The following is a 25471-nucleotide window of genomic DNA, read 5'->3' as shown; positions in this document are numbered from 1 at the left end:
GCCAAAATTGAGAAAAAAGCAAGGGGTTAGCCTTACATTTTTAAGAAAATTTGGCCAAAAATTGATTTTTCTTCAAACAATGCAGAAATTCCTCTGGAGACGAGTGGAGCACCAATCATTATTCAAATCGAATTGGAATGTGTTCAGGGTTACCTTAGGCATCTTTCCTGCAAGTTTCAAGGAATTTCAGTTTTTGGCCAAAATTGAAAAAAGCAAGGGGTTAGCCTTACATTTTTAATAAAATTGTGCCATTTGGTTTCCACGAACATGTTTTAAACAATAAAACCTTGAATGAATACAACTTCTTTTGAAAAGCAGTTCGCTAAATTGAGAGTTGTAGCAACTTTTACTCAAATTTCCTTCCCTTTTGAAATAAACAGCAACAGTTTTGATACAGCAAATTAAGAAAAAACAATCATGCACACTCTTAAAATAAAGCGTTGTCTCTTATGAAATTGATCCTTCAGTCTTATTTTTAAATACACTGGTAAACTTTAAACAGCTTTTCAAAAAACACTTTAAAATTTCAGTTTTTACCGAGTACATGACAAGAAGTGACATGTAATCTTTTTTTATATATCATCACAAAGGCACTTAAATATTCATCAAATATAGACGCAGATTTGCAGATCAGTTTGTAACGATTTTCAAAACGAAAAAAAAAAAAGAATCATGAACACAATGCCTCATACTGAGAATACACTGCATTCAACAAGTTTTCTCTGAAAAAAAAAAATTCTCTTGAGGCTTTACATATACTCTAACAGGGTTTGGTCTAACAAAAACAAAGCTGGATTCGAACCCGCCACCTACAGAATACCTTATCAGTGTTCTGCAAACTGAGCTATCTAGCTTCATAGTCAACTGTTTCTGTTATGATTTTCAGATTTTTTACTTAAAGCGGTTGTGGAATGCTCGAAAACATTTCCGTTATTTTTTGGGTATATGTAGCCTAAGGTGTGATGAAATAAAAACGACTATTGTTTCTGTCATGAAATGAATACAAAAGGTACTTTTGAGAGCTATTTTTCAGGTCCTGTTTCGACCTTAACGTGCAATTTGTGTAAAAGTCGTCGTTGCGGGCAGCAAACAAAACACAGTAAATCGTGACGTAATAAACAGGACTCGTTTATGCTACTCTGCATCGGGAGTCCTGTTTATTACGTCACGATTTACTGTGTTTTGTTTGCTGCCCGCAACGACGACTTTTACACAAATTGCACGTTCGGGTCGAAACAGGCATGACAGGACTTGAAAAACAGTTCTCAAAAGTACCTTTTGTACTCATTTTATGACAGAAACAATAGTCGTTTTTATTTCATCACACCTTAGGCTACATATACCCGAAAAATGACGGAAATGTCTTCGAGCATTCCACAACCTCTTTAAAAAGCCATTTTTACTTAAAAAGCCAGTTCGGTATTTCAATGACCCGAGGTCATTCGGGATAACATTGCTGACATTATGTTACGTGATGTTACGCGCACGCCCATTCTGCTGGTAATTTACACGCAAGCGTCGTGTGCCCGCGCGTTCATGCACCTTCGATCGTTCGAGTATCCGGAATGACCATTCTGCTAGTAATTGACACGCAAGCGTCGTGCGCTCGCGCGTTCATGCACCTTCGATCGTTCGAGTATCCGGAATGGCCCGTAACCCATACCGTTGTGCACATGCACAGTTGAAATACAGAACTGGCTGACTGCTATCCACGGGCCCAGGAACACATGAAATGTCTGTGAAATTACGGCGTGAAACCTGTTCAGTCACTTAACTGGATCCAGATTTGGGAAGGCATGCACACTCATCGTGCGTGGGTTGTTACGTCAAGCATGTTTACTTGGGCCAGTGAAAGCTTCACGCTGTCTATAAGATGCAGCTGCTACTTCAAGGCAATCTCATGTGTGGGTGCTGGATGCAAAGACGTCATCACTGTTCAATCTGTTGTATCCGTAAAGACCCCTCCTGTGTGGCTAAGGTGCTGGTTGCTGCCAGAAGCTCCTGACATCTACCGGAAAATGAAAAATGAGCAAACGAACAAAATATTTAGAATCAATTTATTTGTGTGCAAATAATCCCCCAAAATAAAACATACTGTGGAAAGTGCAAAACAGGGTTGCAGAAAAGAAAAACGAATGTTCACAGAAAAGTCTGATCAGCCACTCCACCTCAGCCTAAATTGTTTTTGAGAAACTAAACATTTTTGTTTTTGCATTTATAAAAATCACACAGTACAAAAGTAAAAGCTTTAAACAGCTCTGCTACATAAAGTACTGATGATTGCTTTCATCACATTAGATACAAGGAGACAATAGTAACAGGTAGTTGAGCATTGGAGACAATTAAGGAGGGAGTTGATGTCTTTCTGATATGAGCCCATTAAGTTCCTTGTCCAAGCGTACAACACATCCAGTATAAGGTTAAATTGGCAGAAATGAAAACTACACACAATTGGAGGAGGGACGTTATCTCCTTTTGATGGATAGTTTATTTTCCTTTATTTAACACCTTACACCACATCCAGTATAAGGAGACAATGATAGAAATGAACACAACAGACAATGGAGGGAGGGATATTATCTCCTTTTGATGCATGGAGTATATTTCCTTATTACTATTTAATATCTTATACCACATCCAGTATAAGGAGACAATGATAGAAATGAACACTACAGACAATGGATGGAGGGATGTCACCTTCTTTTGTTGCATATGGCTTACCTCTTGAGTTCCTTGTCTTCATTGTCCACGGCTTTCTGCAAGGCCTGTATGGCGGTAGCGAAGGAGGTGATTTTGGGTTGGTGAGTCCGTGTAGCTGCGCTGATCTCCCCCAGGAGATTCTCGCTCTCGGCTAAGGCACTAATTAGCGACCCTGAGGAGAAATATTTAACCGGTTTTAAATCAAACATTTTCTGGGTTGTAACTCACCTGCAATTACAAGACTTCCTGCTTTTTTAAACGCAGATAACATTTAGAACTCCATTCACTTTTTTTGTATACCTACTAAGATTTCCCGCAAACATGCCAGAGCCAATTTACAATCTTGATTTGTAATTCTGTTTCAATTTCACATTTTTTTCAGAGCATACTTATTTTGTGGAAAAACATAATCTTGTTATTTTCATCTATTGTGTACTTATTGGACTTTGGATTTTCCTTGATTTTTTTACATTTTATTTTAAAGTTTGTTACTTTTAATATTTGGACATTACTTGTCAATGACTCCATTCAATACCAGTACCACCTGCTCCCAACAGCAATGAGTATACATTTCAATGAATATCGTTGAGAGGTAAATGACAAATGTAAAAATAAAATTGTATCATTCCATCATGCACTGCAGGACCTACGCATACTTGTTCTTGTAACAAGCCCGAGTGCACAGTAAGCTCTGGCCCGGTTCTGGAATGTCTCACTTCATATGAAAAATAGATGCGCATGCACATCGATTGAAACAAAGAGGCGTGTTCTGAGAACTTTCGCCAAGAGTGCATTTACTGACGACGGCATTGCAGTCGGTCGATTTTTGGTCACTTGGTAGTTATATTTTATGGGAAACTTTTTTGGGAAGCCCGTTTTTGGTCAATTTTCCGAGGAAAGACCTACCGACCGACCGACCACGAAGTGACATGTAGAAGCCCCTGCCAGAGTTTAAAAACTCATAATTTAACCTCTCTAAGTTCTCACCATGATAACCGTCTTCATCTTGAGGAACATGGATACCCACGGTTCCCAGCTGATGTCTGGTTGTATCCAGGGCATGGGCCAAGGTGCTGTACTGCTTCTTCAGCTCATCCAGATGGGTTACAACTGGGCCAAGACCCGAAATCTAAGCAAAAATAGAACAGGACAACTTTGAATTGAAATGCATCAGACTTGTCATTAATTTAGTCATTATTAACCAGTTCATGTCAGACGACGTGTTTACACGCAAACGGATGATGGATAAACATGTAACGAGCGAGGCTGGAAATATCTGTCTGCGACCCGCTCCCAGCGAGCGAGGCCGGAAATATCAAGGTGTGCTACCGGCAGATGACAGCCTGAACCCGTCTGGCAACGAGGTTAGTGAAAAACAATCCCACGCCTGGGTTTTGTTGGACACCTTAAACAATTTGGGATCATCCATTCCAAAAATGGCTGTGAAATGTGACATTTGACCTTTTGAGAAACTAATCAGCATTTAGGTTTTGACATAAAAAAGTAAAGATTACTCATATTTTGTTCAATAGTTTTTGGAAGCTTCAATGTGAAATCTCCATTTGCAACTCAGCAGTTGAGTAGCTTTGATGTAATTCTTCTGAGTAATTAGCATGCCTACCTGTACATCCAGCTGTTGATCCAGATGGTTGGCATGCCGACCACTCGCCAACTCCAGCTCCAAGTCTCGCTTCTTGTTTCTCAGCCTCTCGTTCTCGTGCCACAGGCCGTACATCTCAGACTAGAGAGAGTCAGAGCAAAGCAAAACTTATGTCTGAATGACCTGGCAATGGCTGGCAATGATAACGCATGGCTAATCGGCTAAGTCACTTCCTATAGATGCTTGAGTTACTATTAGCCGTAACCAAGTGGTTTGGAGGCAACCTAAGGCTGGCTTTTAAGAACAGTCAGGGAGCTAGATTGGTGCAGATGTATTTGCTTTGCCTTTCACCTCTCTGGACCAGGTTCGAATCCTACTCAGACCAACTTTTTAATTGGATTTTCAGTTTCTGTCTGTTTTTGTGGTCCACCTGAGTATAATTCTAGGGTTCCCCTCCCACTTCTAGATTCATAAAAACATTTCTTTATTTCTAAAGATGCCTTCAGGTTTAGTTGCCTGTTTTTGTGGGTTCCCTCAAGAATATAATTCTGGAGTGTTCCTTTCCATTTTTGGATCTGAAAATGTCTTTGTGTACATCTTTAATTTCCTGTGCTCGGTGCCTGTTCACGTTTTGAGGAACAATTGTATTCATTACCAGAAATCATAATACATAATGTACATCTGACAGAAAACATAATTATGTATGCAGGAAACAGAGGGGACTACTCACCATCGCTTCTTTCTCTTGTTCCTTTAAAGATTTCTCCAGCTAGAGAGAAAAAAAATACAATGAAAAAAATGTCATTCAGCTTGTTTAACCCTAACCTTCCCAAATCCTCCAAAATGTTCTCTGAGAATGGAGGATTTCGCAGGATTGAGGCTATATGGCAAAAATGTGTGCAAAATTTTGTAGGATGCACTGTGTCAAGGTCTTGGGCTGGACCGTGTGTCGTTTATGCTCAGCCGTACACATATTTAGATCATGCATGAAATCCTCTACACTGCTTCAGGATGTCACTGGCTGGCTCAACATATTGACAGTGATTGCTGCAGGATTTTGCAGGATTTAGGCAGTGGTCACCCTTCCAAGGACCACACTCAAGAAATAATGGAGGATTTTGCAGGATTGAGGTTGCATCCCAGCAAAAATGCCTAGGGAATTAGGGTTAATGCAGTACCTTCAAAAGAACTTGACAGCAGCTGTAGTATTTCAGGGGCCCCATCCACATGTTATGGTTAAAAAATAACCGACATTCAACCAATTTTGTACTTTGTGTGGACAATAAAGTGAAATGAAGTGAAAGTGAAAGTGAAATTATATTGAATATTATGGAGCTGTTGAGCATATTTATTGAATAGCTTCCCCTCCTGGATAGAAAAAAACTGAGAACATCAAGTTTTGTTTATTCTTCGAAAACTGGCCCAGGTTTTGACTACCCATATGGCTCAAGACCAACCCCCCTCCAGATTTTTTCTTGTATTATTTTTCATGTATTTGTTTCCCCTTTACCTTGGAGTCAAGAAACAGAGCCTGCGTGTAGCGAGCATACACCCGGTCCAGGTAATCCTGGGTAATAACAGCTGCTCGTTTCTTCTGTGAAACCAAAAAAAACAACCAAATAGTCCTGTATTATTTTTTTGTATGAACCATTCCCTTCACAGACCTAACTCTTGTTTTACTTAACTTAAAAAAAAAAAAAAAAAAAAAAAATGGTTTTAGCACTGCCATACACAACATTTCTGTTGACTACAACATTTCTTGATGCTTTCTAAGCTAAGAAAGAAAATTTTCAATCCATTTAACTGTTTTCCATCATTTTTCTTCTACGTTTTATGCTTTAGAGTAGTAGTTTTGTTGAAAGACAATCAAGAAATAATTAAGGAGTGTTAACTTGAGGGTCCTTCGCAGTGAATAAATCCAGAAAATTAAGGAGAAAGTCGATGGTTTATACATGCCTTGTGTGTGGTTGGTAATGAGACATAAGCTGAGTCCTGCCCTGCTGAGGTGGACATACCAGACTGGAAGACAGATGTATCTGCGAAAACACCATAAACGAGAGTCAAACGACTTCTGATAGGATTGTATGCATTGTCCTCCCCCCCCCACCCCCCTGTTAACTATAAATTTGCCCTTTTTCATGGAAATTATAAATCAATTTAGGTAACTTTAAATTTCTTAATTCCTCACGTTCTGAAGGTCAACATCTGCATTGAAAAAAATGAAAAATGTAACGATGCATCATGTCGACTGGAGGTAATTTTCTTCTTTTTTTTGGGGGGGGGGATAGGGTGGATACAGTCTATAATCTTGGAGAAGATCGTGCTTATAAATAGCACTAAAGTCTGACAAAGTCTTGTAATGACATTTCAATACCTGCAGCAGATGATTCTTGGTGGGAAGTACTCTTAGTGCTGTCCAGTCTACCGGCTAATGACATAGCAATGCCTGTAAGATAGAAGAAGGGTACCAACCGAGTTTCAGATTACAGACAGTTTTAGTTATGAAATTTAGGAGTTTGAGAACTTTGGATACAGACAAAAAATATCATGTATCATGGATGAATCGATGCCTGACGACGCATCTTTAAGTGACCATAGACTAACCTGTTGCCGGGGCCATCGCCATGGATACATCAGGGTCCTGTATGATGGACGAACCGATGTCTGATGCATCTTTAAGGGGCCATAGGACCATATACTAACCTGATGCTGGGACCGTCACCATGGATACATCATGGCCCTGTATCATGGATGAACCAATGCCCGACGACGCATCTTTAAGTGACCATAGGACCATACTAACCTGATGCTGGGGCCATCTCCATGGATACATCATGGCCCTGTATCATGGATGAACTGATGTTTAACGCATCTTTAAGTGACCATAGGACCATATACTAACCTGATGCCGGGGCCATCGCCATGGATACATCAGGGCCCTGTATCATGGATGAACCGATGGCCGATGCATCCAAGCTACCAGCTGGAGGGAGTATGGAGGCGTTCATGGCTGGTGTTGAGGTGACCCCGCCCCCTTTGTGCATCCCACGAGGCATTGGGGTGTAGCTGTACTGTGATTGGTTGGTGGATTGGCTGCGCTGGCTGCCTATTGGTCGCTTGGCGGCAGACGAACTGACTGTTCTCTTTGTATGCGATGGTTGCTGTGAATCATGTAAATATTTTAGAGAAAATCACAAGTCTGATAATTTATTAGTCTATCTTTATAAAGAAACACCCTTTTGGGGAACTCTATATAAAACTTCTGATACAAGAGCTCGGATGGTAACAAAATGTCCAAAAACGTGAATTATACTGCCATGTTATCAACGTAGTAAATATTGAAACATGGCTTCCTTGAAACATACACTGGTACAAAGAGCTTTAAGTCTTAAATTTTAAGGCTGGGAGAAGGGGAAAAAATAGTGAAGATTAAGAACTTAGAAAATGTCTCAGTCACAGTTCAACTCTTCAATTTTGAAAAGTTTTGCCGACCTATGTCTTGTGGACACAAATTTCTAAAACAGAGATTTTAAAGGAGAAAACATATCAAGGTAAAAGAGCAACAAAACCTCTATCTTAATTCATATGTGACCTTGCTAGCTACCTTTTTGGTTGCGCCTGCTCTAGGGTGCTGGGTGGCTGAGCTGTATCTTGGGCGCGGTGGGACCGTGGTTGTCTCCCCCATAGAACTGGATCCAACGGACACAGGCTTGGTAGCAGCTTGCATGTACCGTGATGGTACAAACGTGGCTAGGAGACGATACGTCAGAAATAATTAGAACTTCTGTAAACATGGAGGGGGTGAAGGCATGGAGGGGGTGGGAGCATGGAGGGGGTGGGGGCATGAAGGGGGGTGGGGGCATGAAGGGGGTGGGGGCATGGGGGGGGCGGCATGGGCCGGGGGGGGGGCGGCATGGGGGGGGGGGGGGGGGGGGGAATAGGCAGAAAGGGGAATGGCCCTATCTAAGGCTGCTGGAGTTCTCTAGTTATTTGCTTTCTCAAAAATTTGTGACATATTGTCGATAACTGACCATCATGACCAATGAAACAGGTTTCTATGTTATGCATTTTAGAAAGAGTTCACGCAAATTTTAAACAACATATGTCCAATGAGAACTTGAAGGCTCTCGCTGTCACCACCTATGATAGATTGTTCTGTACTTAAAATAAAAACAGAACAGTGGCTGTGGAGTCATTTTGATGGGTTCTGGGAAGTTGAGGACGAATGTTCAAGACGCAAACTGTTAGCTACCTTTCTTTTTCTTCTTGTCCTTCTGGGTGGATTCTGTCTTGGTGCTGGAACTAAAAACAGAATGATTAAATTTAACAAACATCCTAGAGAACATGTACTCTTGTTGTGATTCCATCACATCAATTTCGGAAAGCTTTTGCTTGTACACGCGCCCTCCGGCACAAACTGGTTAAAAGTGAAACTGTGACTCAGAAAAGTCCAGAATATTTCTCACCCAACTGATGCATTCTTATCCCCATCTCTGGACGCATCCTGGATTCTCAGGGCCTGTGATATATCCTGTGAAATACCTGCAGGCAAGATTGGTAAAAAATAACAACGGGAAATAAAAGCAATCAAACCATTTTTCTTTCAGATCATTGTTACTTCATTTGACCTGTATGCATCCACTTCAAAAAAAAAAAGAACAATAAGGCAATATATTGTAAATTTTGAATACACATGTTTTTTTTCCTGAATAAATTCCCAGAATTTTTAGTTGATAGCTAATTAAATGTTTAATTTTGTTGGTTTTTCCATTTCACACTTAACAAAAAAATTAACAACATTTCAAATTAGAAAATTGAATTTGAGGCAAAGCTATTTTAATAACAAGCAACACTAAATTTAATTTTAGTATCTTATTTGTTTTCCAGAACTTGGATTATTTTTTAAGAGACTAACGGGGAGAACAGGTTTTTGTTCTTCGCTAGAGTGCCAAAGTAAATCCATGTACATTATAAATGTATCGTCACTGACTTGACATAAAACTAAGCCAGTAGCCCTTCTCCATAAACTGTTCACTGGCTCTAGATTATTCCCAGGATTAAAGCTACTTAAGCCCATATCCTGTTGACACTGTTGCGGTAGCCGTCAACTGACCTCCGTGCTCCTTCAATGACCTGTGTGCCTTTAACCCTAAAGGTCACCGCTCAATACAGACCAGCAATTCCAGGGCTTATATAAGTGTCTATAGACCAGGTGACATTTGTTTTTACAAATTGCATGTTTTGGTCACATGATGCCAACTTTTAAGCAAATGGTTCCCTTCTGCACTGCATGTATATCTCTTGAAAGATGAATCGTTTTTAGAAGTGTTGGAATATACTGTTCAATGTGGGCCAAATAACATGCAAATGATGCTTAAATGTATGGGTTGCCCGGTGGTTTCCTGACGGCATGACGTCACAGGGCACTTGGTCTATAGTGTCAGTCGGGACTCGGGAGCAGTTGAAACAGCATTTCAATACCTTGCCGATTGGCTTACATGACGTCAAGCCAAGTTTGATTTTAACCTTGGGCATCATTATAGCTTGTTTCCTGTTCTTGTTTTCACATCTTATTATGCCCTGACCGCCCCCCCCCCCCTCCCAGTGTTTGGATCTAGATTACAGTAATCCTTTGATGTAAATCACCCTCCAAAAATGCATGGACAAACAACCGAATCTGGAACAGCTGAACTCAATCTTTAATTTCCACGTGTCCCCGTGAGGCAGTACACTAGGAATTAGGGAAGGCGGAAGGAGAATGATCAATGATTTCGAGCTTCTTGCAAAGTCCTTGATTTAAAGAAATTTAATCTTTTCAGAGGAAAATGAATTGTATCACACACTTGGGATTAAAACTGTTGACCCCTGCATTCAGGCATGAAAGAATTTGTCTGATTACAGTGCTTTTCAGATATTATTCACAAATTTATCTTGAATATTTTGGTCTAAATAAAAGAGCATGCAGGTTTACACGTACCTGACTTTGTACAAGAAAGACTTTTAGGTGGTCCATTTTAAGACATTTTAAGCCAAATTTTTGTTCAATGGTCCAACAAAGAACATGTTCCTATTGACCTATCGCCGTTTGCGAGTTAGCCACGTCCCTAAGACAACCCTATGGAGTTTTTGTACACTAAGTTTGTTTGTCTAAGATTTGGCGCGTTCCACGTCCATTTGTATATCATGTAATTGGACAATATTTCACAAGCTGCATTGACGTGATTCTATCGCGATTCTACCACGATAGGTCAATTTCCTACAGGCTCCAATCGTATGACATCAGAGTACCATGTGACCATCCAGTTTCACCGATGATTGGCCACCATTGCAGTAGGCAAGCATTTTGTTAGCAACCATGTCTTGCGTTGCAAACTAGACAGTAGGGCATATTCTCACTTAAAATAACTGCAAATTCTTTATCAAATGGCATAATGGTCACTAACTGTGCCATTGTCCTAATCGTTCTGACCCAATCGTGCCAACCCAACACTGGGTGTTGGCTCCACATTTTTCTCGCAGTTTTTGCCATCCATCACAGCGGTGAAGGCTTGCCTACTGCCTACTGCAATGGTGGCGCTGACTTTCCGGTACCCCGATGTAGGCCGGGTCACGTGAGTCAGTAAGAGAGCCCTCTATAATGAAAACTTTTCCCAGAAATCTCATATGCTAAGCAAACCAGTAATAAGCATTTCTCATTACAAGATCTTTTTGTTGCTACCCTATTATGGCCTAACCTGCTAGCGTATTCTCCTTGACAACCAGTGGGGTTCTAGTGCCACCCTTTGATGCAGCAGTGACAGGATTTAAAGCTGACCTTTTGTCACCTTTGACCTGGGTCACATCGAGGTCACCGAGCAGGCTGACGGTCGGTACAGCCTCTACCTTAATCCTGGCTGTTTCCTGCGTATATCCCGTGTCTCTAGAATGAAAATCGAGACCAAATAGCCTTATCATGTCAGCACAACTTAATTAGGCCCCCCCCCTTTAGAAAAATAAAAATAATAGTAACAAATAAATGTTGTGTTTCCAGTAACATTGACAATAAAAGGACGGGTCGGAAACTTAGAATTTTTTCCAATTTTCAACTTTGTTTAAATTTTGTTCATATGAATGTATAGATTTTTCAGTTCAAAAATAATAATATAAAAGTCATCAGCTGACACTGTTTACACCCAAAATTTTAGGGTCAGACAGGAGACAAAAAAAAACACAGAATATTTTTTTTGGGGGGGGAGGACAGAAAAAAAACCAGGAAAAGTAACCAATTCAAACCTCACTTTCAAGTGGAAAAGTTCACGTAAGGAAGAGTAAATTCAGATTTTATATTTTCTTCTTAGGAAACAGCTGTTGCCGGACCAAGATTTCAAAAGCGATACTGCCAACCAATTTGGAATACCTTTTTCTTATCATAATTAACATTCCTGGCATGTCCATGTTTTTGTCAAACTAAACTGAAAGCCAATATTCCGGGATTTTTTTTGTGTGGAGGGGGATCATTTCTGGTACGTAAGTAAAGTTTTAATTCAATTAGGTGTGACAGACGGCCGGAGTATCACAGAAGCGTTAAAAATAGCTGCAATAATTTGGGCAGGAAGGTTTTGCAATCAATGTTTCCTTTGACTAGTAAGTACATGTAGGGCCACAAAGGCTCATGTAAGGGTCACAGTCAAGACAGTGGGGTAAAGTTGATTTCTCAACTATTTTTAAAACGGGCAATCTTAAATCTCAAGAAATACGTTAAGATTTTTCATAAATTTGACGCGATTATATGGACATGGGACTGTACCAAACCTATTTTTCTGGAGCAAAGACTAATTTTGTAATAAAATAACTTTGTATAAGCTCCCAAATACAATCTTGACATAATTATATTTTCAACTTTTTTCTCACAAAAGATATGAAAAATGTAAGAAATTCTGGAAAGGATCTAAGATTTTAATAGATTTGTTAAGTTGAATGTCCATTCTGCAAAAATGACAACAAACAAGAACGTTTTTTTTAACAATCACAATATTTGCATTTCGTAGTCCTATACCTACCTCAGGTCACTCTCAACCACCGCCGGGGCGTGACATATGACCTTAGCTGGCGAGATGACCAGGTTGGTGTTGGTTTCGACCTCTGACCTGTCTGGGTCAACACGGCCTCCGGACGCGTCCACAAACAGCACAGGGGAGGGAGTCAGATGTCTGACGTGTAGTATAGGGGACTGCTTAAAAATAAAAATTAATAAAATTTACACATATTTATGCAAATATTGACTGCTAAAAATGGTACAGTAAGACTAGCCTCCTGAGGTGATCCATGGAGTTTTGTTTTTCCGATGCGAAGCCGATGGAAAAAGAACGCACCATGGATCAATGAGGGAGACTAGTATTATAGTATCACAAGTTAAAGAAGGAACTCTGCCTAAACTGGTGCTGAACTTGTTGGAATAGACATAATGCGTTAAGGCGGAGTTAGAGGTCAGTGGTTTTGTCTCGCTAAGATATGCATGAGTAACATTTAAATAAAAAACCATAACCACTAAATTTAATATCGGGTTTTGCCCTTTTTTTTAGTGGTACATGCTGCTGCATCAGATTCGAACCAGCCAGCCAACCCCGGCAAGCTCGGTTGTTGAGTGGTAAGACGCCTGCCCCAGTGACTACAAAGGTCGTGGGTTTGAGTCCCACCAAAGTATATTTTGTGATTTTTTTCTCTCACAATCACTCAGGACAACACTAAGTACACAGAGTTTAAAATATGATGGTGAAGGGCAAAACCGATATTGATTTTATATCCCCCGATGCAAATTCCATATACCCACTGAAGTACCTGCAAAGGCATAAGGCTTATAGAACTTTTAATTAAGGTAAATAAATGCGACAGGTTTTGGATGAAGGGCTGGGCATATCTCACCTTTGATGTGCTATGGCTTGGATCATTTTCAGCATCTGACAGCTCTAGCAATGCTGAGGGCGTCGGCTTGGAGGGGGAGCTGGGCGTGGCTCCATGGCCACTCCCATACTGACTACCAAATGGCAACCTACACGTCAAAAGAACAATATCCAGTTATGACAAATTAAGATATGAAAACTGGAAATTCTGATACTTCTATAATCATAACGCTGCTTTTATTTTTAGGCAAATCTGCCAGATTACAGGCCAGGCAACACAATTTAAATACCAATTTGAATCTTGAACCATGAAGTTTAAACTGAAAAACGTTGATTTTTTTCAAGATATGTACAAGATTAGTAAAATCTTAATTGTTTTTCATGGTTAAAATTGACATTTGGAAAACATCGGCCTAGTTCTGTTTAAAAAAACCCAGATACATGTAGATAAACCAAATAAACTTGCAATAAAATCCCCATGCTAAATATAGCAGTCCAGTTGGTGGCTAAGCACTGATCTGAACATTTTAAAAATTGTACGTAATGCATTTACTCTACAGCTCAATTGATTAAATGAATCAAAAAGTCGACAAAATAAAAGCCACTGAGAAATGGTTCCAAAGTACATGTATTTGTCCGTCCACTCCCCATTCAATTACCTAAAACAATTATAATAATAATTGGTTCAGACTCTTTTCTTTAGTTTTGCTCCAATAAATCTGGACATTGTAAATTCCTAAATGGCCCGCATGTACAAAAATGAAATCAAATTGCTTTCTGTTCCTAAGCAACCTGTCGGCTACACTGAACCGAAACGGTAATGCAAACACATCAATCAATATTAGCTGATGCAACTGCCAGTAAAAGTTAAAGAGCCGTGAATCAAAACAAAAAATCATCTAAGCTAAGGAACAACAGGGGATACAACATTAAAAATTCTCTCGCCAATTCAACTTGACAAACAATATCATCCTGCACCAATCAATATTTTGTGAAGCGACAAATGGTAGCGAAAGTCAAGGAGCAGTGAATTATATTTTAAAGAGGATTCAATGAACAATTCATTGGAAAAAATTCCTTGCCATGTCAGCTCCGCAGTCAATAATATCCTCCTTTTAATATTCAAAGACAAGTATTTCTTAAATTGACCGGTTCTCGGAACTGATAGTCCATGAATGAATTAATGCTAAACAAACAACCCTAGCATTGTCAAAAGGCATGTTAATATCCAATAACAAAATGAATTTCACTTTTGCTTACAATCGCATAAACTAGCCTTTATATTGATAGCATTCACATGTCTAACAGGTACTCGTGTACTTATCAGCTATTTACCAATGATTAAATCTGTATTATATGGACACTACAACTGGGCTACGACAATCGAGAGTTCTCATTTTCCTGCGTTCGTTTGGAATATCTCTGCAACAACGACAAGACATGTTTACGCAGCGATATGATCGATGACAAAATGAGGCGGAACACTACGGGAATGGGGTCGGCTAACAAAATGGGTAAACATTAACACCGGGGAGTGGAACAGATATAAAACAGTGAAACCGCGACAAAAGGCAACAGTGTGCCATATGTGTGACCTCAAAATGCTCCCACAGATCACAAGTTTGTGAGCATTTTACTGTCAAAGGAACTTTTTATTCCGGCGTTGGGGAAAAGGACCGACACACTCTAGAAAGTCACTTCTTCTCAAAGCAAAAGACATGCGGAATGTGATATTAAACAAAGTGGAATTTATGAGGAAATCAAAGATCGAGTGAGCAGAATTAACGATTCAAGGCAAACTTTGAAGTGTGCTGTTTTGCTGTGACTTCTCTTGACGCTTGAGGATACGACACACAGTTTTGAAATTTGAACTACGCATTTACAATCCCAACAGTTGAGATTTACAACTGGATTCTCGCCCGGCACTTATTCTGAGGAAACAAAAGTTTGATATGCCACAGCCAGGATTCGAACCTACTTTCTGAAGACCAACAGAATTGTTATAGGCCTAAGTGCACATAGCAGGCTTAAATGGCTCGCATCTCAGCTGCTGGAGGAGTCTGCTAATAGTAAGAAGCCTTGACTAGGATTTTAACATCTAAAAACAAACGCGTTTCTTTTGAGATATGCCACAACAAGGATTCGAACCAACAGTCTGAAGACCGGCAGAAGTCTCACCTGGACTACTTGTGACGACAATGAAAAGAGGCCCGGAGCTGGACTCGAACCAGTCTTAAAACCAACGACGGAGCTAAACAAGATTGATCTCATCTCATCCATTTGGAGACTCAACTGAGGACTCAATATACACGTAGTCGTCTACAACATTCATGACAAAATTACCGACAGAAATTCAACTATTGACGATCAGCAATCACACCCAGCCAGAGCTCAAATCAACAGGACCAAGTCCTGTATGTAACATTGGCGCATTTTCTTGAAGACGACCAGAACCGGGATTTGCAAACAGTGCAATACTACCTGGATTGGAACGTATTGTCTGAAAAGGCATATGTAACTTCTGACTCTGAGGGTATTCTTAGGAAGCTCCAAATTTCTGCGTTTGATCCTCCTGTGGAATTTATGGTGTAAAATAGTTTTATCAGTCGACTTGTTAAAATCTTATTTTATACACATGTAGCATCATTGTGAATTTGAGGTAAGACAATTGTTTGCAATGTTTGTGTGTGCAATATTTTGAAAATACAAAAACTCTTTAAAACTTCATAATTATAAACAAGCCTAGTACGTATAGTACAAGTACATATATAAGCATAATTTGATAAAAAAAAACAAATTTCAAATTTAGATTAGATTGAAAAGGAGAAACAGCAAAGCCAAGATGGAAAATGCTGGAGATTTAATGAACGGGACGGAGAGTCCAGTAAATGGCACGCAAAATGAACAACCCCCTGGCAGACTGAATTTCTCAATATTACTCATCATGATAGTACCCCTTACAATAATGGCCATCGTATACATTTGGATTATACTTTCCGTAGCGTTCTGCCACTCCCTCCGCAAGCCCTCCAACTATTTTCTGGCCAACCTCTGTCTTTCCGAGCTACTGTGCGTCATCCTGTCCCTGCGCACGATCCCCTTCATGGGGGACAACACCAAAATGTACGACATTTCGTTTCTCGTGACCCTCATGTTAGTGTTCAACTACCTCATCGCCATGTACTTTGTGAATTCCATCTTGGTTGCCGGGGACATGTACGTGAAGGTGTCGCGGCCCATGCAGTATTTGCGTCTGATGACCGATCGGAGAAGCTTGCTTATAATCGCTCTAGGGTGGTTTATCATGACGGTAGTCGCATCCGTTCTGGCCGCCGTTACGTTCACGTGTAGCCCGATACGAGGCATTGTTGAGCCGATCCAAATCGTACACGCGGCAGAGAATGAGTTCATTGTGGTGACTTTTAACGTCAGCTTTGATACTGTGAGCATCCCCTGTGTTTTCATTGTTGCCGTCTTGTGTTCGTCCTTGGCGCGCATTGCTCGCAACCAACAAAAAAAAATACATCAAGAAACTCGCAGCGTGTCACAGACAGTTGTGGATCAAAGTCAAGCAAACTCAAATGCAAACAGGCCCGGCCCAACCAATAAAAAAAATCCAAGCCTCAATCGCAAGACAATGCGGTATTTTCTCATCAATTTCAGTTCGTTCGTCGTGGCGTGGGTACCAATGATTATAACGTGCACTATCTTTGCCTGTTATGGGAGGGTCACCGAGCAGCAGTTAAAAGTGTCTGCTCTTTTGGCCATCAATCCGATCTGTCACGTTTTCATTGGGACAACGTTCCTGACGTACATTCAAGCTGAGCATAGGCAGGTACTCCGCAAAGCCATTACGTGCATTCTGAGCAAGTGTAAGCGGTCACGTTGACATTTCAATTTGTAACTGCAACAAATATTTTGGTATTCACAGGTTTGATGGAATTTTAAACAACATTTACCCTTCCCTAACTTGTGTGATGGATAACTTTTGGAAAAACTCTTTGTGTTGTGAGCACCGAGGTTCTAAATTCCTCCAGATTCTATTCTAATTACCTATTGTATAATACACATTTTCTGACAATTCTAAAGAATTCGAATTATTGTAGTCTGTATCTTATATCTGATTTGAAATTGAAGTGTGACCAGTCATATAAAGGCTACAAGTACATATGAATGAAGTGCAAATGTTTTGCTGTGTTAACTTAAATGTGTATTAAAAACTGTATTTTTAAGGTAATTTTTAAGGTACAGGGAACACTAGATGGATATTGTGTCATTCAAATTACACACAAAATGTATGAATAGTTTGGTGATAAAAAAAAACAGTGAGACTTTCTTTGAAAATAACATGTAAGTAAAGTCAGTCACGACTCACGAGCATACATTTACATTTGTGTATGACCCATAAGGCTGGCGTTTATGTTCTGTTTCACTGGAATGAGATGGCTGAGAATATTTCTATTCCCCCTAGATGGGATGCCAGTCCATCACAGGTTGCTCCCAAGCTAATGGGAGGAGAGAGGCAAGTGGGGGTGAAGTGGCTTGCCCAAGGACATAGCATATGACCAGCAGCTGAATTCAAACCCCTAACCCTCTGCTCATGAGTCACAAACTCTAACCACTCGATCACATTTCTCAGTATTGACCGCCTGAGATTGAACATTATTGGACCGTTTAAAAGATTAGTCCAAGGGAAATGAAGTGTGCTCAGGTCAATTCTGTACAGTGAATTTTGCATTCTAGTGGAATAATCTGTTACTCTGCAAGGGACAGCTCAAAATTTGGTTGTGCTACATTGTATTTCATGTTATCAGAGCAGTTTTTGTGTCCAGTTGCTAGCCTATGTAGTATGTGTATTGTATTATCTCATTAGCACTTGTATTACATTGTACTAGGCTGTATTTATTGCTTGATAATCCATAAAACAAAGGGTGCTGGGACAGTTTTAGGCAGTTTAAGGATTAACAGACAGGGCGCTTTGGGGCGGTACAGGCACTAATGGATTAAGAACAGTATACAAGTAATGAATGTTTATGAGTGCAATTGTGAAAATATTTCCATGAGTTGAAAGATGGAATGTTCCATTAAAAACAAGGCGAAGCCGAGTTGAACGGAACATTCAACAAAAATATTCTCTCCATTGCACGAATGCAAAACACTCATTGTTTGTTTTATATAACATTCGATTGGAGGATAAAACTATAAGAACAAACACAATTTACAAAATTGTGTTCTGGCATCCAGTATTTTTGTTCAGCTTGTTCAAAGTTAACAAAGGTTTAAAATTAAAAACGTTAACAATATATGGGCAGAAAACAAATAATGAATGTCTCACATTCGTGCAATGGAAAGAATAATTTCATTCGGTAACAGATGGAATATTCAATTCCACTCAACTTCGCCTCGTGGAATATAACACTCCAGCTGTCACCTCATGAAATTATTCTGACCACTGCACTCATAAACATTCATTATTTGTATAATAACTCACGATTTGGATCGATGTGTGATGTCGTCTGGTGTTTTGGGACCGTTGCCGGTCATAGCCCTTGCCAGGGACTGCCTGGGAGGGGTGACGGAGCCCTCTACGGGGTAGCCACAATTAGGCAGGGTCACTGTCATATCACCTGCAAAAATAATCATTTGAAAATGTTTAAAGTTGCTGATACCGATAAGTTGAAAATGATATTGCCATGACCGGTTGAGCATAATTTTTCCAAATATTTGAAAACACTCTGTATGCTGTTATTCGTTTTATTTATGTATTTAAAAGTCTATTTAGTCATTAAGTTTTTAAAATTAGATATTGGTTATCCATCTTTTGATAGATAAATGCATTTTTATCAATTTATTTGAATTTGAAGACAAAGTTTTTAGTGCACAGAAAACCAAAATTGATATTATTTTAGGTTTTTCAGATACATGGATAAACTAACCAAATATACCTTTTAATACACTATTAATTATTACAAATTTGTAGCGATGAATAAATACTCAGTTAATGATTAATAACAACTGAATATCAGTCCTTTCTTTTGCAATTCATTGTTCTGTTTTTTTTTGACAGACTTGAATCTTGCTAGTAATAAATGACTACAAATAAAGTCTTCAATAGTCACCAACATTCATCAGTGTTCAGAAATTGTGTACAAACAGGTCACATATAAAATAACACAACATACAACAATAAATATACTTCTGATACGCCAACATTAAAATGGCTGCTACTGGACTGAAGTTATTTTTAGATATCCTCATTATAAATGTATATCACAAGAGCAAATATCAAGTCTTTGCATAAGATATAACTTTTTTTGGTTGTAACAAAATGTCACGGAGAATTGAATTCAAGTAGATAAATTTAACTTTCGATTACATAAATTACCTGAGTTGGGAGAAATTAATAGATTTTTGACCTACCTGTATCCATGTTTGAAGCATTCAGATTAAAATCTCTTGGAGACGCAAACACAGTCATGGTGTCTGGTAGAATGGGTTTACTCACGAGCCGACCCTGGGCCAACCCTCTCCTGTTAAAAGAATGGAATCAATATCTCCGAGATAAGTTGAAGGAAACAGTCGCGTTTTTCGGGCCTCTTACGATCTAGTTTTTTTTTTAACATAGTTGTACCTCCAGCTCTAAATGCGATAAGCATTGGAGCTGGGGTTACTCAAGCAGGTAAACTGGACCAAGCAAGTGCAGTGGTGACTAGCGTGTTTTTTTTTTTTTCATGTCCAGGTTACCACGTGCACCTTGACTCAAGTCTGCGTGACTCGCACTGGCAGCAGAAAAGATCCAGCACGCGCTGATCTTTTCGATGTTGGAAATAAGATACGCAAACATGTGCAAACAAACCTGGAAATTACACGAAAAACAGACGTCTGAGAAAGGCCGGACATTTTTTCCTATCGCTGTAAAGCGGGTGAGTGTGCTTCTAAAGCGTAAATAAACTACTAAAAAAAGTCTAAATTTAAAAATGAAAAATTTAGTTCTTCATTTTCGGGTAGGCCTACATGTTCCAAGTGTGACCCTTATTTACAGACTCACCTGCTAACGGAGGTGGTCCAGCTATTCGCCACATTTATGGGGCTAGGCCTATGTTTATCCTCGACCCTCCATATATTATAAATCTGCGCAGACGCTTGCAACGTTGTCACACACATATTGAATGCGTAGAAATAGGACCGCGTAGCTTTAGCATAAAATGTTATACAATGTATCTTCAGACCCCCTAATACTTTAATAGTAATATGACGAGGATATGTTTTGACGCACTCGCATTCAATTTGCGTTGGACAACGCGCGCGCGTCGCAAGCGTTATCTGCGTCAATTATGGTGACTCGAGGATAATGTTTATAGGGATCTGACAATACAGATGAAAATTGCGTATCCTCGAGTCACCATAATCGGCGCAGGTAACGCTTGCAATGCGCGCGCGTTGTCCAACGCGAATTGAAATTGCGTCGATAGATCCACGTCGTTTTACAGCCGTTAAACGGTCGATAGGGCCTACGTTCATTTAAACAATCATAAAACAAAGTCACAAAGGGGACCCTTGGGACTGCATTTTATTTGATGTCTATTCCAAACTTGATCAACAAACCTCTGTTCTTGACTGCCGATATCTTGCAAAGTTGCCGGTTTGTAAAGTGTCCTCTTCGACGCCATCTTGAAACTCCCGCGATTCGCCAATGTACTCAGAATTTATTTATAAACGTGTAGTTCGTTGTCATTGTAATTTAAAGTGAATGTCTCCTTTATAGCCTGCCACTGTCAAATTTATATAAATTAAAATATCATTAAATATCATTTAATGTCATTAAAAAAACAAATGTTATTTTCGATTTTGTTTTCAAAAAGCATTTTTTTTCAGCACCACAAAAATGTATCCATGAGACATCAACCATAAATTCTGCCCACATTGAATAATTACAAACTTTTGCATGTAGCGTGACAATTATTAAACCAAATATAAAAACATAATTTCAGAGGGTTGAAAACGTCCGAAAGGGGAAACACCTGGATGGTTTTTTTTTGCTTAAAAATGTATTCCACGGACTCTTTTTGGGGGGGTTTCACCTCGAAAAATAGAATTGTTTTTTTAATGCTATTTTCCTAGCAAAACAAAATAGTTCACTTTGAATTAGACGTTGATAAAAAAAAATCCAACAGCGTTTAGTTATTGAATTGTTTCTTCACAAAGTTCGATGGCCTGCGAGTAGCCCGACTGCGTCTGGCCGAACAGTACTATCGCAAGCTCTGTATAGTAGTACGGCCAGACGCCCGATGCTTCCACAGAGACTGAATTTTTTTGGCCGCCGATGTAGCGATTTTGCTACATCTTTCGATCGCGATTATCTTTTCATCCAGGACACAAATTTCCAAAGTTAAGGTTCGTAGTCGTAGAGCAACTCATACCTTTTCGAAAAAAACGTTCTTTGGTCTCAATATTTTCATCCATCTGGCCACAAGACGAATTTCAGTCATCAGATTCCACAAATATCGTCCCCCATGCGCAAGATGATGGGCAAGATGATGAGTATGCATCATAGTTTATGACGTTTGTCGGACACTCAGCGCGGCTGGCCATACAAACACGAGGTCATGAACAAAATAATGCATATTCATTATCTTGCCCAAGCGCGCTCGCATAATGCATACATTACAGCGCGGCCGCCATTTTGAAATCGCATGGGGGATCGCATGGGGGACGATATTTGTGGAATCTGATGACTGAAATTCGTCTTGTGGCCAGATGGATGAAAATATTGAGACCAAAGAACGTTTTTTCGAAAAGGTATGAGTTGCTCTACGACTACGAACCTTAACTTTGGAAATTTGTGTCCTGGATGAAAAGATAATCGCGATCGAAAGATGTAGCAAAATCGCTACATCGGCGGCCAAAAAAATTCAGTCTCTGTGGAAGCATCGGGCGTCTGGCCGTACTACAGAGCTTGCGATAGTACTGTACGGCCAGACGCAGTCGGGCTAGCCTGCGAGCTGCCAGACAATAATTTGGTTCTCACAGGTTTAATTTGGGCTGCAGCTGCCCAAAATCGAAATACATATTTTTTTTCATTAAAACAAAACAAATGAATTGAAAATTTGTTAGGGAGAAAAAATCTCATTTTAAAGTGCATGGGTAATGCATCTTTGACCAAAAAAATAAAATGGAATTATGTTGAAGAACATTAACACGGGTAGTAGTAGAGCAACTTCGAACATCCTCTTTAATACTTTTTGTGACATGAGGTACACGTTATTAATTGACAAAAGTTGAACTTTGTCTTTACGGCATGAAAAAAGTCTAGTCCGATCTATCTACCGTGTACAGAATTAAAACCGTACAGTACGTGCATGAATTCGAATACGTTGCATTTGTGTACGTTTCTGTGCGAAGTTCCGTTCAGAAATTCTGTGACTGAATCGGCCACTGTTTCCGGGGAAGCCTGTACATTGGATTGTCGTTTTATCTAGACCAAAGTCAGTTGTTCTTCTTGATGATGTGATTCTAAAATTTACTGGATTCTACTGCTGCTGCTGAATTTCACGATTGAGCATGTCAATGGCATGCATGCCTGCATGACAAACTTGTGCAAGTGGGAGTCTGTACTGAACAGGTGAAAATGTGGTGAGAACATGAATTTCAATGCCTGCTTGTGTGCATCACATGATTATTTACAATTTCCTACACCATGTAATGTAGTGTACATCGTAGTTTTTATAAGTTATCATATGGGGCCATTTGTCGGAAAGAATGTTGCAGCCTGACGCTGCTTTTTTATCGTCTCAATTGCAGGTCAGTCATTGCAAACATAAGACATGAATCTTGGACTGAGAAACATTTCCAATTTTAGAAACTTTTCTTGACTCTCCATTGCTATATTGATTGACTTTGTACACAACCGTCTTGACAACCACAGAAGTGAGCGTCAGGTTGCAACATTTTTTCCCAATTGTCAATTAATTGTTTAGAGCATTTTGGACATGTATCATCAGACCCCCCAAAGCTACGCGGTCCTGTTTCTACGCACTCACCTTCAATTTGTGTGTTGCAAGCGTTAGGCCTACCTGCACAGATTATAATGGAGCGTCGAGGACATGTACATGTTTGCTCTAGAGTCTAGCTTAATAGTAGTAGTAGTTTTTATCATGCTTGACAGTTCCGGATCACTAAGTCTTGAATGTCTTGATTATTAAATTTTAATAAGAATTTATTCAAGTGTACGGCCTACTGTATGTAACCCATTTTTTTTCAAGATTTTTTTTCACCACTTTCAATGTCGATCATTTTGTAATGGTCAGAATTTTTTTTTGGAAATATCTATAGTTTTGTATACGTGGCATTTTAACAAAATCATAATTTTAGGAGTACCGGTAGTACCTTTAAAGGGAATGTACATCATTGGCTTTTGCTGTTTTTTTCATAAATGAACTATTTGAGCAGTTTAGTATAATAGATCAAATATTGTTTAACTCACATGTTTGAAGTTGTGTGTTCGCAAATGCTTGAAAAACCAAGAAAAACAAAAATGTTTAAGTAGTCTAGTTCCCTGACTCCACTAAAGATAAAATGGATCAATTTATAGATGTCGGAAAATTGTAAGGTAAGGGAACCAGTCCAATTTGGACTGAAAAAAAAATGTAAATTTGGAGCAGTAGTTGAAAAATAGTTAGGTTTTTCCAACGGTGGTCGGCCGACCATCTTTGGAAATGTACACAAAAATACCATTTTCTTGAAAATGACTTGACACCAGGTGCCATAATTTTACAGGATGCTTTAGACTGTCATTTACCAACATCCTAGTAAGGTATTTCGTAAAAACTTGGTAGTTATATTTTTCGATGTTTGCAAATGTTGTATATTCCCTTTAATATACCGCCGGTCACTAGTAAATAGTATCAATAATTGATAAAAGTACAACTCGACCCTAGTTCAGTAGTTGTTTGTACTTTTTGTAGACAGCTCCATCTTTTTTTTCGGGGGGGGGGGGGGGGGGGCCTGACATCGAATGAAAAGATCTATTCATTTGCACACCTGTTTTCATCAGTTGCTATGTGTTACCATTCAGTTCCCCTAGAACTATGGGGCTCCACACTTTGAAATAAAAATAATGAGAAAGAATATCCAGACGCCATGTCAGTGGTTGTGTACAAAGTCAATGTAGAGTGGTTGTGTACAAAGTCAATGTAGAGTCCAGACAATCTTTTAGTAATTTCCTATTTGAAATTGGAAACAAAGTTTCTCAGTCCCAGATTCATGTCTTTTTAAAATTTTTGCAATGACTGACCTTCATTGAGATGATGTGAAGAAAAAAGTGGCGTCAGGTTACAACAATTTTTTTTTCTGATATAAATGGTTTGCTATATTTGCAAGCCATAAACATGGTCATTTAGGTACCTGTACATGTATAGGCCCTATAATGTTTGATCATCGTTTTTTCCCCTTTCCGATGGAATCTTGACACGGTCTAATCAATTATTTCCTGAATGCCTCAGTAGCCTAGTGACCTGGTCATGAAGGTGAGATTTAGGATGAAGTACATGTACCGTACACTACAGTGTGCATGCTCGGGAGGTATCCGGTGTATATTAAACTAAAGGAATCATTAGATCCATGGTGGCATGGTCAGTAGGCCATGGGTGAAGCGAGGAATGATGACACTAAAATAACACCATTGATGCAAGGTAGGGGCGGAGCTTCAAGAAACATGAGGGGGTGTCTACTGACATGAATGGGAGGGGGGGGGGAGGGTTTACTGATATTATTATTATTATTTTATTATTTATTCGGCCAAAATACAAGATACCGGTACAACAAGTAATCCACAAAAGTAAACAAGACTAAACAAAAACAATCCAATCCAAGCTGGCCAGGATTGACAAAAGTATAATAAAACACTGTGACTCGAAAGCCTGTCAATTTTATAAGGGGGGGGGGGGGGTACTGATATGAAGGGGGTTACTGATATGACGGGGGAGGGATACTAATATGAAAGGGGGGGGGTAGGGTGCGTGCTATAGGGTGGTCCGGGGGCATACTTTCTCCTGCATTCCAAGGCAATTTGACAAGAAAAAAAATAGGAACTACTGTTATATTCCATTTAGTAATTTGTCGGGCCCCATTTTACTACATGTGTACATATGTGTAACATTAGTATGTAAGAGGCTGAGCTGGGGTTGGAACCCCCGACTCCCCCCCCCCCCCCCCCCCCCCCGATCGGCCACTGTAAGGTTAGATTCTGTGTACATTCTTAAAACTACCAAAAAAATAATCTTTACTCTAATAT

The 25471-nt window shown here is 39.5% G+C and overlaps 2 protein-coding genes across 4 annotated transcripts in view; one reads left to right on the top strand and one right to left on the bottom strand.

The window, feature by feature from the left end:
* Nucleotides 1-1367: 1367 nt before the first annotated feature.
* Nucleotides 1368-20890, bottom strand: LOC119739952 (QWRF motif-containing protein 4-like). The gene is made up of 18 exons (XM_038215110.1): nt 20785-20890; nt 19600-19709; nt 18671-18806; nt 13202-13328; nt 12340-12509; nt 11035-11219; nt 8767-8842; nt 8553-8596; nt 7905-8050; nt 7203-7461; nt 6675-6746; nt 6257-6336; nt 5811-5894; nt 5031-5069; nt 4322-4441; nt 3688-3829; nt 2722-2872; nt 1368-2008 (listed from the first exon to the last, which is right to left on the bottom strand). Exons 1-18 carry the CDS (start codon nt 20847-20849, stop codon nt 1930-1932), a joined length of 2085 nt encoding a protein of 694 aa, XP_038071038.1. The 5' UTR covers nt 20850-20890; the 3' UTR covers nt 1368-1929.
* Nucleotides 20891-22523: 1633 nt separating this feature from the next.
* Nucleotides 22524-25471, top strand: part of LOC119739915 (SH3 domain-binding protein 2-like) — a 29947-nt gene continuing 26999 nt past the window's right edge. For 2 of the 3 annotated variants that reach the window (XM_038215052.1, XM_038215050.1), the window contains exon 1: nt 22524-22812. The gene's annotated coding sequence lies outside the window, so the exon portion shown is untranslated. The remainder of the gene's footprint in view (nt 22813-25471) is intronic. The other variant, XM_038215051.1, reaches the window with a different exon arrangement.

This window comes from Patiria miniata, unplaced genomic scaffold, assembly GCF_015706575.1.
Source record: "Patiria miniata isolate m_02_andy unplaced genomic scaffold, ASM1570657v1 HiC_scaffold_4, whole genome shotgun sequence".
Lineage (NCBI taxonomy): Eukaryota > Metazoa > Echinodermata > Asteroidea > Valvatida > Asterinidae > Patiria > Patiria miniata.
The sequence above is the reverse complement of the archived record's forward strand: the minus strand, read 5'-3'. Positions and strand labels throughout refer to the sequence as shown.

What these genes read in the sequence shown, in the direction of transcription:
- LOC119739952 (XM_038215110.1), bottom strand. Translation starts at nt 20,849, where the DNA reads ATGGCGTCGAAGAGGACACTTTACAAACCGGCAACTTTGCAAGATATC. An exon ending in GTGGTTGAGAGTGACCTGAG is followed by an intron (nt 11,220 to 12,339) that starts GTAGGTATAGGA and finishes TTTTCATTCTAG; the next exon opens with AGACACGGGATATACGCAGG. An exon ending in CAAGGAGAATACGCTAGCAG is followed by an intron (nt 8,843 to 11,034) that starts GTTAGGCCATAA and finishes TCTTGCCTGCAG; the next exon opens with GTATTTCACAGGATATATCA.